Source organism: Cladophialophora carrionii (assembly GCF_000365165.1).
Source record: "Cladophialophora carrionii CBS 160.54 unplaced genomic scaffold supercont1.6, whole genome shotgun sequence".
NCBI lineage: Eukaryota > Fungi > Ascomycota > Eurotiomycetes > Chaetothyriales > Herpotrichiellaceae > Cladophialophora > Cladophialophora carrionii.
The window spans coordinates 1,238,132-1,252,610 of NW_008481831.1; the positions used below are offsets into that span (position 1 = coordinate 1,238,132).

At 53.3% G+C, this 14,479-nt stretch overlaps 5 protein-coding genes across 5 annotated transcripts; 2 read left to right on the forward strand and 3 right to left on the reverse strand.

Moving 5' to 3' along the window:
• Positions 1–1,015: 1,015 nt before the first annotated feature.
• Positions 1,016–1,600, forward strand: G647_07410 (uncharacterized protein; the record flags this gene model as incomplete). Its single annotated transcript, XM_008731725.1, has 1 exon — positions 1,016–1,600. The coding sequence occupies one exon, from the start codon at positions 1,016–1,018 to the stop codon at positions 1,598–1,600; it is 585 nt and encodes a 194-aa protein (XP_008729947.1).
• A 543-nt stretch (positions 1,601–2,143) lies between these two features.
• G647_07411 (uncharacterized protein) lies at positions 2,144–3,895 on the reverse strand (the record flags this gene model as incomplete). Its single annotated transcript, XM_008731726.1, has 3 exons — positions 2,144–3,360; positions 3,412–3,573; positions 3,628–3,895. The coding sequence occupies 3 exons, from the start codon at positions 3,893–3,895 to the stop codon at positions 2,144–2,146; spliced, it is 1,647 nt and encodes a 548-aa protein (XP_008729948.1).
• A 625-nt stretch (positions 3,896–4,520) lies between these two features.
• On the reverse strand, positions 4,521–7,220 carry G647_07412 (uncharacterized protein; the record flags this gene model as incomplete). Its single annotated transcript, XM_008731727.1, has 2 exons — positions 4,521–7,010; positions 7,062–7,220. 2 exons carry the CDS (start codon positions 7,218–7,220, stop codon positions 4,521–4,523), a joined length of 2,649 nt encoding a protein of 882 aa, XP_008729949.1.
• A 576-nt stretch (positions 7,221–7,796) lies between these two features.
• Positions 7,797–11,105, forward strand: G647_07413 (uncharacterized protein; the record flags this gene model as incomplete). The annotated part of the gene is made up of 1 exon (XM_008731728.1): positions 7,797–11,105. The coding sequence occupies one exon, from the start codon at positions 7,797–7,799 to the stop codon at positions 11,103–11,105; it is 3,309 nt and encodes a 1,102-aa protein (XP_008729950.1).
• Positions 11,106–12,311: 1,206 nt separating this feature from the next.
• Positions 12,312–14,353, reverse strand: G647_07414 (uncharacterized protein; the record flags this gene model as incomplete). The annotated part of the gene is made up of 5 exons (XM_008731729.1): positions 12,312–12,636; positions 12,706–12,999; positions 13,049–13,143; positions 13,194–13,374; positions 13,431–14,353. The coding sequence occupies 5 exons, from the start codon at positions 14,351–14,353 to the stop codon at positions 12,312–12,314; spliced, it is 1,818 nt and encodes a 605-aa protein (XP_008729951.1).
• Positions 14,354–14,479: the final 126 nt, after the last annotated feature.

Genomic DNA, 14,479 nt, shown 5'->3' on the forward strand with positions numbered 1-14,479 from the left:
TCAAGATTGGGATTTGAAGAGTGTCTGCAGCGTTGATGTAGTTGCGGGTAGACGCGCGGGTTTGGGAAGAGAGGGATAAATTAAATGGAGAGGGGACAAATCAATGAACAAGGACTTCTCTTATAGGAGCGAGAACCTCGAGACGGTGAGAGATGGCAATGGAAAGTGAAGGTCCTCGACGACAGTGATGGTGAAGTCAACGTGAAGCGCAGGAGAAACAACAGTCTTGGCCAATTTCAAATGACGGTCATTCGTCACATACGTCGCCGCCTGCAGCCTGCGTCCAAAGAACGATATCGAAGCTTGTGGTAAGAACCACTCAATTTGTAGTCGCTGTCCTCTATGGCTACTCAGTACGGAGTACGCACACCGGTTTACCCAAGTGGCAACACGAAGCCACGTTTTTCCTTCCTTGACCTCGCCCCTGACACATACAAGGTGCAACTTCCCGTTGCTTGTCTTCTCTGTGCAAGCGTGGCGAGGCTGAAATAAAGCCTTGCGTGATCCACGTACAGTACTGACCGTGTTTTGCGGTTCACTTTATGTTTGCCGCTTACCGTGTATGACGCTATTGGAGTCCGCCATGACCACGACCATGACGGTCAATGAGCATACAGTCGAACTCAGCCAGCAATACTCAGTGCTCGGGCCCATTGCCCGTGGCTCGGTGCATGGGTTCGCTACCCAGAGTCTTTTTGCTCCGCTGTCCAATATTTCTCCGCACGTGCCACTTGTGGACAGCGGGATAAATACAAGATTGTGTTCCGTCCTACTGCCTTCACGTACTCCGTTCAAGCACGGCTACCAGAAAGTCCACCACTCTCCTTCAGCATCTCCAGACTGTATTAACTACGTACACTAATTTGTCACACTTGGCCAAGCGCTTCAGCACTGCTGGACAGTAGCTGTCGCCGATCCGACCTGTCTGGCTACAAAACACCTCCGTCACGAGCCTTGTGACCTAACTCACATCTCGTTCAGACTCTAGTAGTCAGCAGCCACCACCACCGTCACGATGGAAGAACCCACCGAGAAGACCATCCCTTGCCCACCCTCCCTGACAGCCTCAGCGCCCAAACTGCCCCCAGCGACATCCCAAGCCCTCATAGCCCACCTGCGGGCCAACACCAACGCCATTCCCGAACTGTCAAACCTCCTCTCCGATTCTCTGAATCGCACAGGCTGGACCGACCGGGTCAAAGCTCTGGCGCTGGAACTCCTCCGCAACGGAAAATGCGACACGTTCCCCGAGTTGATGGCGGAAGTCATGCGTCGGGCCAAGACACCCAAGGAGGAGAGCGGCAGCGGTAGCGCTACGTCCGCCAACAGTACCGACAAAACCAAGGAGGTGAATGGCACGGCCACCACGGCCACGACTGCGGCAGGGACAGGTGATGCGTCAACAGCGGGGGCACTATCGGGTGGGGCAAATAATGGCAATAATGCCATCGCCTTGTCCAAGGAATGGTCCGGAGGGCCGGATGGCCTTCCAGATGTGAGAGTGCCGCTGGCCACCGTGGAGCTCGCCATTGAGTTCCTACAAGAGCAGATCGCCGAGGTAATCGAGCCCGTGCGAGATGACGATGACGAGAGTGATTAGGAGTCTACGGAGAATGCAGCCAGTGCACATAACAGCCCGGAAAAGAAGGCGCTGAAGAAGAAGAAGGGTGGTTGGGTGTACGTTGAGGAAGGGGCAGTACAGAACGAGCCTCGTCACGATGAGGTCGGCGGGCGAATCGTAAAGCCGGAAGGTTCCAGGCGGGCGAGAAGAAAAAGCGGCGCTTATCGAGAATAAAGAAGATGGAACCTGGGGAGGATTCATGGGTTCTTTGAGCAGCAATCATGACCATAGCGACGGCGTTGCAGGCGGGAACTGGACCTCGATCCTTGGGCGTTTCGGTTGGGTTAAGAACATCGGTGAAGGATGCATCTTGGGGCACTGATGGCAAGTTCCTTCATCAAGACAAAGGGTACACAGAAGATAGTGTCACAGGTGTTCATGCATGAGTATACCCGGGCGCAGAAATTCCACCCACTAACAGAGACTCGTTGACTTCGACCAAAAACCCTTAACATTCTTAAATTCGCCCCAGTCGCTAATTCGGCAATGTATATCCAAATAGAACCCTTGCGCCTTTCAATGTTATAGTACACCACCTGGTAGCGGCCTCATCCCGGCTGCGGCACTACCGCCACCTAACCCAACACCAGCTCCTTGCGCAACCGCTTGTATCGGCGGCTTCATGCCGATCCCAGCCGTCACCGGCTCTCCGACCATCGGATTGGCAAGCTTCCTCAACATGAACATTGGCTTCTTGCCCTCTCTATCGAGATCCTTGAACAACGCCAACGGTTTCTCCTCCAGCCCCACACATCTCTCCTGGTCGCCGTATACAATGTATAACGCGTATTGCCGCCAATCAGCTTGTATATTGTACTTCCGTAGTGCGGCAGGGAGGACTTTGTAACATGGATCTTCGAGGCCCACCCGGAAGGATTTGAAAATCTCGACGGAGGGAGCATCACCTCCGCCACCAGAAGGGGGATCTTTGTCGCGGTTGTGAGGGGTGTGGCCTACAGCTGCGCTTGATGGAAGTTGTGGTGGCACACTGGCGGACATTTCGCGCGAAGGCACAAGAGTCGTCGCGCCCGATATAGTGGAATTGGAGGGGTTTAACTTCGCGGAGACTGATTTCGCAGATGTGGGAGGGTCACGGTCCCGCTCGATGGTCACAGCGCGGTCGTCTGTTCCGTCGTAGCGCGGGATGGCACTTATGCCACTACTTCCCTCTCGTTGGTACGAGCGCGCGGCGAGAGGTTGATGCTGGTAAGGTAGAGGAGACGTTGGTGAAGGGACTCCGGGAGAGGGATGAGGTAAAGCGCCACCTGACATTTGGGCGGTTAGTGAGTTTGAGGCAAGGCTTGCGGCGGCGGAGGGGTCGAGGCCTCCGTTCTCCGTGTTGAAAGTCCTACCCTCGTGTATGGTACTGGGGATGTGTGTTGGAGAGCTGTTCTTGGGCGTGGAGCTGAGGCCTAGTTTCTTGGAGAACGTGCGTGTGAGGCTGGTCTTTTCGGGGGGCGGTTGGGTGGTGACAGGAGGAGACACGATGTCCTGCTGGTATATCTCAGGACTGAGGGCATTGTTCTGGTAAGGGGCATAGGGTAGCGGTTCTGAGCGTTCCTTGGACATCTTGAAAACTGGGAGTAACTCCTGCCGCAGTTTGCGGTAATCATCCGCCAGTCTGGTTAACTGCGCTTCCGCTTGGGCTATTCGCTCGTCTCTTAGTCGGAGGATGGATCTGGCAAGTCGCTGGATGTCTTCTTTGGTCGCCATTTCATGCTGAGGGTTCTGCTCGGCGGCTGAAGAAAGAATCAGTCATGCCCAAACAAGGGGAGGATGAGTAGGCCTACTCGGAGGGACATAGTCGTCCGGTTCGAATGGAATGTCTTGATTGACCTTCATGTCGTAGACATTCTTCAGGATGGTAAGACGATGCCCCACGCTGGCAATGCCCATCTCCTTGAGTTCGTCATGCTTGAGAGCAACAAGCGCTTCTCCTTCAATGCCGTGTTCTACCCCCAATTAGCTGACCGAGGCCTCACACATATCTCCTGGGCGTGCCTTACCGACAAAGGCCTGGCAATACTGCCTCAAGTTCAGACTCGACACGAATTGTGCACACTCCTCCGGAGTCCATTCTGTTATTATTGTTCTCGGTAGCCCTGAGTCATCCCCTGGTACATCGAAGGTCGTGGGGGTGTGTTCGTTCGAGGGCGGGTCAGACGAAGTTTCCGAGTCGGTATGTACCTGGGTAGGCGAGGTCATGACACTTCTTTCATACTCGTCGTCGGCATCAGAATCGGCGTGATAGGTCGTGCCGCTGGGGTAGGCCATTGTTTGCGTGATTGACATGCGCCGCTTGGACGTTCACTGCGAAGCCCCGCCACGGCAAGGGTGGTGTCCGCAGTACACCTCACCACTCTGTTGGGAGGATGTGGCTTGAAGACCGACCCAACTCTGCTCCCGAGTGAATGGGGCCAGGCCGATGCCTAGCTGACGGTTCTCGAGTCCCCGTCAACCCAGTCGATGGCCTGGTTCGTCTGCAATCGAGTCAAGGGTCTCTCAGGGGCTATCGTCGTCGTGCGGGCCGCAGGAGAGCGTGGAAGAACGACGCTGAGTTAGGCTCAATGCATAGAGGCGACAGCGAGAATCAGTACAGCAGGTGCATGCTTAAACTCTGAGCGAGCGAAGGGCTGAGGTGGGAACTGGAGTCGCTGTCGCATGCACGGAGTTGCGACGGAGCCTGAACGAGGCTAGCCTCGTGAACCCCCGCAAATAGCCAATCACAGCCCGAGGCTCCTGCATTGCCCCGAGTCCAGGTTGGGATGCTTGATATCTCGCTTCTACATGATCCAGCCAGATCGGGCTGAGATGTTTTACCATCATGATTGACAAAGTGGATCGGATCCAGCGTTGGAAATTTCCCATCTTGCACCGCTATCTACTACTGTGGTGGACATCACAATACTAGTCGCTCGAAAGAATACCCGCCCTTGGCTCTCCTCTCTAACATCCTTTTCTGTCGGATACTCCGTGGCTTGACCTGCCCTCCACCCTTTCTGATCTTCCCAGCAGTGACAACATCCTGAGCCTTCAAGCTGAGAGGCAGCATGGATCCTGCTTGAAGGTTTTCTTCACCCTCAACAGCCTCCGAGTACACGGTCACAATAGCACCAGGCCGCTGCTGAGAGGCATTGCTTGCCGTGTGAGCCCGAGTGCGCGCACCAGCCGCCCGCTGTTTTTGAACAATTTCCTGAAAGCGCAAAGCCTCACGCAGAATGCCTCGAAGTTCTGCGACGTCATCTAGGCTCTGCTTCGTATTCGTGACCTCGGTAACCAGCTCTGGTATGAGGGTGTCGACGAAGTCCTCGTTATCCAAAGCAGCAAAGAATCCAAGTGGTCCCATGGCGTCGACACAAGCGGACAACAACTTGATCGTGGCGTCAAGTCTGACGGTGCGCGGGTTCTCCTCAGTCATTGGCAGGCTCTGAAGCGATCGAGTGTGGCCAGCTTTGAATAACTGCTGTCGTAGGAATTGAATCAAGGCCAAGACTTCTCTCTGTGAGAGCAAGGCCTTCAGGTTTGTGGATATGGTCGAGCCCGCCGCCGTGCCGAACCTGTTCAGAGCCGCGATCAACGCTCCTTGCACCGGGATGGGTAGCCAAGGGTTCTCCGCGGACGTGGCGGACAACGACTGCACCTGGATCTCTGGGGTATCAGAGACTAAGTCAAGATCCATTGTGTCCTTTGCTTGCGGTTTCGCCTCTGCAGTGGCTGTTTCGGACAACGAGGCCAGAGCTCGTTGAATCAACAGCTGAACTACAGCTGCTTGTTCCTCCACATACGGACTAAAGCCGTCCTCAATGCAACTGATTAGTAAGTCACAGGATGGATCCGCATCGAGGAGCGCCTGCGCTATGGCATGGGCACCTAGGTTTTGGCCGGCATCGAATGAGATGCTCTCAAGTGCCCTTTCAACACGTCGGCTGGAGAGCAAACCTTGACTCGAGATCCATGAGATAAGTCTGGGCGAGTAGAACTGAATCTGCACGCGCTTTTGAGTGGTACTTCGGGCGTTGTGGGTAGCGTTGGAGCCGACGGTTGTATGGAAAATCTTGGATATTAAGTAATTAACCTTGAAGTCCGGAACAGTGATACCGGCTTTGTGCAATTCGTCAACGGAGTGACTTTTCCGAATGTGATCGGCCACAGCGGTTTCGAAGCCGGCAACATCACCAGAGAGGGTTAATTGATCGAGACGTTGCCGTAGGGAATCCCAGTCTGCGCTAGGTAAGGAGACCACCATCGATTTATCGTGCCCTGACGATGGTTTCTTCTCTGGTTGTTTTAACGTCACGTCTTGACCATTCATCCCCCGTCCGATGTTGTGAAAAAGATTGCTTCCCTTTTCGAGCAGCCGCCTCGAGCCACTAGCAGTAATATCAATCGCCACAAGCTGATGGCGTCTTCGTCCAATAACCCGCGCCAGTTGGGGATAGTACGCCACAAATTCGAGATGACCACCGCCTTCGTGGGGAGTATTGAGTTTGCGCTTGAGATTAGCTTGCTTTGTATCCTTCTGAGCCTGCACTGACTGGTACTTGAGGTCGTAGAGCTGCAAAGACTCATCACGCCAGCAAATAGCAAATGCTGGCGAGATGGCCATGATGCCGTGAGGACCGTTGGACCCAATGTGTAATGTTGAAGCCAACGACGGTACCAAGCCTGTCAAGTCGTATGATATGAACTTATGTCCTGCGCGTACAGAGAGGTGTGTCGCTCTCGGGTCAAATGTGCAAGAGCTGTCTTTGAGGACAATAGGTCTGTTTACCCCCAAAGAGATTTCATGCTCGAACAATGGATGTAAAAACCTCCCACTAGATGCAGGTTTTTGTTCAACAGCGTCGATAGCCCAAACGCCATAGCAGCAGGTATCGACAGCGCCGCCTTGTACACTCTGAACGTAAGCAACTGCTAGACATGAAGCATCCGGCGCAACAGTAGTAGCGATATCGGGTCTTTGCTTTAAAATGGTTTTCTGTGCCTCTGGAAGTGTGACATTCTGGATAGCCAAGGCTCTGATACTCTTTTCGTGCTGTGAAACCAGTGACATCCCGGATGATATAGTCTGCAGGTCTCCGGAGAAGATTGTGATATCGCCATTTTGCTGCACGGTTAGGACCTGTTTGCCTCTGCTTCCCTGATGAACGTCGAGAAGCGTAACAGGACTATCTTGATGTTGCAAGGGTGCGCTCGCGAAGAACGTTGGGCGTGTTAAGTCGTCGCCTGATGTCTGAAAAGCCTCGACTCGTAGCGAGTCCCTCTTTATAGCGCAGTACGTCCACCGAGAGTTTAGTCCATCCGTTTTCTCGCGGATTGAGCACGGTGGCCCCAGGAAACGTGAAGAAGGCGGCACAGGGAAGGAAGCAAGGATATTGCCATTCTCAATCTGGTAAACTGTTAGTGCCGTCCCAGATGAGCGCTACCAGAGGATTGTTACCTCATAAAGGCCGACAGAGTCGCCATCAACGGCTGCACAAATTTCTTTCCTCCGCTTTTTCAGCCCGTTGCGCAAACCGTGAACCGCCCCAAAATAGATTCCATCTGGCCTGCTAGGTCGCGGCAATCTAGCCAGAAAGGTGGGAGCTGAAACATCCATTGCAATACATGGAGTGTTAGCAGGTTCGTGCGTTGCACTTCGCATATATTGTCGTCGCCAAAAAGTCAGGAAGCGCAAAAAGTTCGTTAGAGACACAAATGCGGAGTGCTGACCACGCACAGTTAAGCCTCGCTTACACCTTCCCAGATCTGGGCACCATCCCAGGGCCGCTTAGCGGTCGATCTTCCGCCTAAAGAAGCCTATCAGCGATGCCTACTGCAGAGCCTCCATCGACCGGGCATGTCAAAGCCCATCGCGTCACTGACGCGTTTTGTTCAGAACTCACTTCGACATGACCACGCGCAGTCTCACTGCAACCACACATCGACACCAACCAGGCGACAGTTCAGACTGAAGAACCTGGCGCTTATCTTCTCTCTCGCCTACTTGCTTACAACGTATGGACCGCCTGAGCCAGAGTCCAAACTGCAGGGTGGGACGGCTCCGTCAACGCATGACACCAGGGTGAATGGCGACAGTGCTAGACTATGGCACTGCACCAGGGGGTATGCATCCGTTCTTCAGGAAAGGTTAGTGATCTGCATCGGCCAACCAGCAGCCATGCTGACAACACACATGACAGTTAAACCTGAGGACATTCCATCTCCCTCAACTGTCGGCGTAGGATTAGACGGAATCAGCGAGGATGAGGTGTTGCACTCCGCGCACACCGACGCTACCACCGACTCGCGCGCAGATAGATCCAACCTTGCGGACCAGTCAGCCTCAGGCGTGGCCAACACACAACCGGGAAGTCGCTGGAGTGTGATTGAAGGAGATGACCTGGAACGCGAGAATATGAGAGTGAAGAGGCGGAGAGTATCTGTGGAACCGGTATCATCAGGGCTTGACACAGCAAATACGCCTCAGTCGACGTCGCATGAACAACTTCAAGATGCAGCCAGAACTTTGGTTGAGCCACAACAAGATGAATTCGAGAATCAAATTTCTATGTGCCACTACCCTCCTCAGATAAAGGAGAGCGAGGTGTCGAAGTCGCGTGAGACTATGTCCGAACCGCCATATTCACCTCACCCTTCTTTGAACGCTTCATCAACTACAAATGAGATCGACTCTCATCAACCTCTTCTTGATCAACTTCCGCAAACTGATGGTGCCATGGATGACCCTCCGCTGAAGCGCATCAAGCCTTCTTCCACGCCGAGCAACAAGAAGCTACGAAGCGAGCATGGAAAACTCAGCTTTTCACCCAAGAAACCACCTCGATCTGGAACTGTCCAACAGGACAGTGAGACGAACGGATCAAAAAAGCCGGCAAAGGCATCTAAGAAAGTTGAGATGAAGAACGGAAGATTCGTCTCCTCGCTGCGTGTTTCTTTGCCTTATACTGCTCCAGACTCGGGCGCTAGGATCGACGAGATATTGTCGAGCAAACATACAAGGTTCAACACTGAAATCGAAGCGCAGCGCGCGACCGAGGCAGCGAGCAAGCCTGCCGCAGCAAAGACGACTCATCCTTTCTTTCTTGGGAAGACTGCAGTCAAGACGCAAAAGCAGCAATCTGATCTAAAGAGCGAATCGTCATCTGTGATAATCACCTCTGATGATGAGACCGGCACCAGGCCAATCCCGAAGGCATCAAAGCCGTGGAAAGACATCGTGTTCGGATCCGGGAAGCTTTCGAAACAAATCGCTTCCTTGCTGCCTTCAATTTGGCCTCCGGCTTCGCTACAGCACGTCCGACCCGGTCATTCATCACAAACTCTGCTCCCAACAAGCGCTCCAGCCTCAAGAAGTTCTTCCAAGCTGAAGCATAATGCCCTCCGCGTTAGACCTGAAGAAGACATCCTTTGGAACTTCTCTCGGAGTGCAGTGTCCGACGCCGGAACCTCCAACCTTCACATGCCCAGACGAAGAGTTATGAGCGGTAAATTCTTCTCTGAAACGGTGGATTCGCTACTCGAGACATGCAACAACCAAAAGCCTTATCCAAATCCACTTATATCCTTGAGAACACGCATTCAATCAACGCCAAGTTGCTTCGACAAGGGTACGGCCGCAGGACCTCAGATATGGTCCCATGAATATGCCCCGGCTCGTTGGCAAGATGTACTGGAGAGTCAGAGCAAGGTATTGCATGACTGGTTGAACAGTCTGCGAGTTCATCAAGTCCAGACTGGCGGATCACAGAAGGCAAACCCATCCGTGGCCAAAAAACTGCGCCGAAAGAGAAAGTCTGAAGAAATGGAAGACTTCATTGCAGAATCTGACGACGATGATGCTCGATCAACCGCGAACGGAAAGAACGCCATCCTGCTGGTAGGACCACCCGGCTCCGGAAAGACAGCATCCATATTCGCGGTTGCATTGCAACTGGGTTTCGAGGTCTTTGAGATCAATCCGGGCATGCGGCGAAGTGCCAGGGATATCCAGGATAAGGTGGGAGACATGACACACAACCATCTTGTGCAGCAGAGCAGCCCACTGAGTAGAGAATCCAGTATCTCTATCGACGATGAAACACGCTTCATCCATGAGCCTCCGCCTATAAACCAGAAGACTATGGCAGCTTTTATGAACGCCGGAGCTGCTAAGAACGGGAAGCAGCAAAAGCTGCCTGGTCCGAAAGAGAGCAAGGATTCGCGAGTTAAGTCGCAGAAGCAGTCTCTGATCTTATTCGAGGAAGTCGACATTTTGTTTGAGGAAGACAAAGGCTTCTGGAGTCATGTCATCTGGCTGATTAAAACCTCGAAAAGACCAGTCATCCTTACTTGCAACGACATCGAGTCTGTACCGCGTGACGAGCTTGACCTCTTCACGGTATTGCGCTACGGTCGTCCCGAGATGGACCTAGCTATACAACATCTCGGACACATCGCCGCAGCCGAGGGACATCTCCTGAGCAAAGAGGCGTTAAAGAACCTCTATCTGACCAAAGGCCAAGATCTACGTGCGGCGATCACAGAGCTCAATCTCTGGTGCCAGATGACAGTCGGCTCTCTACAAGGAGGACTTGACTGGATGCTATCATATCAAGACAGGCAGAGGTCTGGCTTCGACGGGGCGATAACTCGAATTATCAGCCAAGATACATATATCAGCGGACTTGACCTGCTGCCAGAACAGATTGAAGACACAGAGGATCTGATCCGCTTCACTCAGGCTAGTCTGGGCATTTCGCCTCTAGACTGGGTCGAGGAAGATATCTACCCCTTTGACGCGGAGACTACGCCTACCCAGACATTGACTGACGCGGCCATCCTCTCCGACGCCAAGAGTGCCATGGATCTCTTCGATGACCGCACGGCGCCTCTCCTGGCAGGCGTGATTAAGAGCCTATCCACTTCCGCCCACAACACACCACCAGTCCCAAGGGACGAAGTGGTACGCTTGTACCTCAATCAGCTCCCTTCCAGCCGCTCTAAACTCACGCGCACCACTATTGCCTCAACACTCGAGCCCCTTCTCGAAGAATCTCGAATCGGACTCCCGACAGGCCTTGGCCGCAAATCTCCCTCGCTCGACAACCCGTCAGCCGTGTCTGTCATCACCGAAGTAGCGCCATATATCCGCTGCATCGTCTCCCATGACAAACACCTCGAATACCTCCGCAATGAACTGCACGGTGTCAGCCAAACCGGGCCGACCAAACGACAACGACGCACGAGAGCAAGCCGAGCAGCAATGGAAGGCGGGGACAAAGGCACGACGAGACGGGACAAGTGGTTCCCCGAGCAATTGGATTGGGATGCCGTGCTTGGGACGGGTAACAGCTGGCCGATGGCGAGAGACGACGATTATCTGGTGACCACACGCGGAGAGGAAGAGGGATCAAGGTCGGATATGGGATCGAAGGAGCAAACACCCAGTCCTGTGCCGTCAGGCAGCATGGACAAGGCCACAGACACCGAGGTCGAAGTATAGAATGCGACGGCGCAGAAGTGGTCAAGACAGGCTCCCAAATGATGGACTTTTGGCACACATTTTAAGCGGCCCCATGCAAGGAAGGGCTTGAAAGGGGATCTTGTGAACAGAAGAGAAAATCGACGAGACAAGGGGTGAGCTAGTGATTTAAGAAGTCCATAGTTCGCACCGCTCACTTCGAACGTGCTGACGCGACATGACAATGGGTTCTCAAGACACCGTACTGCATTGCATAGCTATTCACATTTGTCACTTAACTCACTTACGCACTTACACCAGCCGATCCAAGGGCTCTTCTGAGAATGCCAGGCCTGCAGTTCTGTGTTTGAACCGAACAATAGAGAACAACGCGGAGAGCGAAGGGCGAAGGACGGGGAACAAAGAGGTAGTACCATCGCCAGTACCCATACTAGTTAGTACCCGTATATGTCCTCGCGCAGAGTGATTGATTGACCTTTGATGTCACTCAGCCCATCCGTCGTACACCTTCAACAATTGCCCGTTCAATCTCGAATTGGTCATTACCTACCTAGGAAGAGGTATGTGGGTGACTGTACGGAGTATCGCCGCCCCTTTCTGCGCAGCCTTATCAACCAACATCCCCCGGCTGCTACGTAGCTCGGCAGCAGCAAAGGCATTTGACAACTCGAGCCACCGGCCTTTGACCACATTGTATGTCTTGTCAGCGGCAGGGGCTCACACTGGTCTTTTCCCGATGGACTATGTTACGCTCATGATCTGGTCTAAGATGCCACGCCCGTTCACTGAAGGACAAAAGAATACAGGCACGGGTAACAAAGCAGATTCGAGTGGAGATAACTTTGATACATTTGAGATCGACCTCTCAACTAAGTACATGTTTCAGTAATACCTGCAAGACCTGCGTGAATATTTCTTCCAGCTCTTCTTCTCACACCTGTCATATCAACATATTCCCATGATGATGTCGCCATGTCATCAATGCACAAGTATCGATGTCTTGCCGTACATGGATAATGATCGGGTCTGATGTCCATATGTCGATTCGCCGGTGCTGGTGCTGACAGAATGCATGGCCATCCAGCTGATGACAGTGCATGCTCAAGACGGGGAGAAACAAAAGAAAACAAGATGGACTAGTACCAGCAGACCAAGAACAAGATGCACACCTGAGGTAATACGTGCATGCTGGAATGATGTTCTTGGGCAACGTTGGGGTGGCGAAGCTTACTTGCTGGACTGGGGAGTGGCAGCGATGTAGTTCTCCTTGCCACTGGCTGGCTCGACCTTGATGGTGACCTTTTCGGGACTAGGGGTCTTCGTGCTCTTGTTGGCGTCACCATGGTCGGGAACAGTTGCAATGGTGGCAGTAGCCTTGGGCGGCACCTCGATGTAGGGATGAGGGGCAGCAGTACCAGTAGGGTGGGTTCGAACTGTGGCGGTGTTGGTGTTGGTGATTGACTGCAGCCCGCCTTGCATTGGCCAAGCAGTAGAGGAACTGCGGATGGGCTGGTTGACAGGCTTGTTGTTGTTGGTGACACCTTGCAGCTCACTGTAGGCAGAGAAGTCAGTGAATATGACTTGGCAAAAGATTTGAAGACAGCAGTAAGGCCAGACTTACGGCGGAGAGACTGACGTCGCTGGAGTGAAGCCACCAGCAGGTGACTGGTAGCTGCCATTCGGACTGATGTGATTGTTCATGTTCTGCAAGCGAGACAAAGTTGGAGATGGAGTGTGTTCGACGGAGAAGCTGTACTCGCGGCTTCGCCAGGTGCGACGTTCTTGACTCTGCTGCTTGAGTTGCTTCTGAGCCTTGGTGTCGGCGAACCGGAGGAACAGCTTGACGTTGTCACATTCGTTGAGGACAGAGTGGAACTCTCGGATAACACGCTCGGCGACCTCACGGGACTCGAACCTGCAAGGGTCAGCAATGAGAAGCTGAAGATGAGAACATGCCTTCATACCTGGCAAAGCCGACTTCTTTGCTGACACCGGATGGAGCATCACGGCAAATCTTGGTGGAGACGGCAATGTATGGAGCAAAGTGTTTGGCTAGGTCCTGAAGCACGATGTCAGTCGGGGTCACAGGAAGGAAAAGAAGGCACGAACCGATTCATTCCACTCAATGGGGACTCCGGTGCAGTAGATGTTAGTGGAGTTTCTATCTTCAAGATCCTTCAGTCGAGAGTTGCGGGATTTCTGGGCATAGCTGGCCTGGAAACCGAGATGAAAGAAACCACGGATACAATTCTCAGCGGCAGCAGGAGAGTAGTACATGACGAAGCCAAAGCTGGAAGATGTCAGTGTGATGGACAAGGTCAATGGGGGCTGCGGAAGCGAGCATACCCTTTGCATTTGCCAGTGTCTTGCTCAATGATGGCCTTGCATGATTCAATCTCGCCAAATCGGGAAGCCCAGCGGTGAAGGTCTTCATCGGTAGTCTCAGGCATGAAGCCACGGATGTAGACGTTGGTGATGCCTTCAGGATTCTGGAGACATTTGGCCAGGCTGAGCTCTTCTTGGTTTGTCCAGAGAGCGGGCACAGCGCGCGGAATGGGTGGATCTCGATTGACAAGCTCGTCAAGGTTAACCATTTCATATGACTTGTTGTCTTGACACTTCATGGGTTGGATGGGGCCGGCAATATAGTGCTGGCTGGCTGAAGCACCAGTGGCCATGTATGGGACGGGCATGTTGTAGTAGTCCGAGTGAACTTGAAGTGCCGCAGCTTGGTTGTTGGCGGCGTTGTCTTCAGAAGACCAAGAGCCTCGACGAGCTGGGTCAAATCCGGCAAGGTTGGGAGTCATTCCATATGGCCAGCCGTAGCCTGCAAGGGTGCTGGGAGCCATGCTTGTATTGCCAATGAAGTTTGGGAACATGCCAGTGGGGACATAAGGCATTTGTGAAGTGGCATCTCCAGCCGAGGTCTGGGTCTGAGCGTAATAGTTGGTGAGCGGCACAGTCTGACCCGATGGCAAGACCATCAGAGGACTGTTGTAGCCTTGACGATTGACAGCATTCATGTCATTGTCCGCGGATCCAGAGGATGGCAAGGTGGCCTTGAGGTTCTGCATGCTGGCGAGAGGGTTGGAATTGGTCATGGTCATGCCTGTGAAATGGTGAGAAAGAAGCTCGTGACAGTGGCTGTGACTCCAGCTCTTACCTCCACTGTACTGTTGGTAGCCAGCTCCAGTGTAGGGCATTCGCGTCTGAGGGTAGACGGCATAGGCATTGCTCGAGGCCGTTTGACTCGTAGGTTTCTCAGACATGTTGCCGGTCTCTAGAGCTCGGTGTCAGTATGCTTCTGGCAGAAGGAATGGTAGCCGTCGAGAGAACGGAGCTGCTGGATGTACCCACCCGCAGAGTATTGGCACAAGAACAGCTTGCTGCCACGT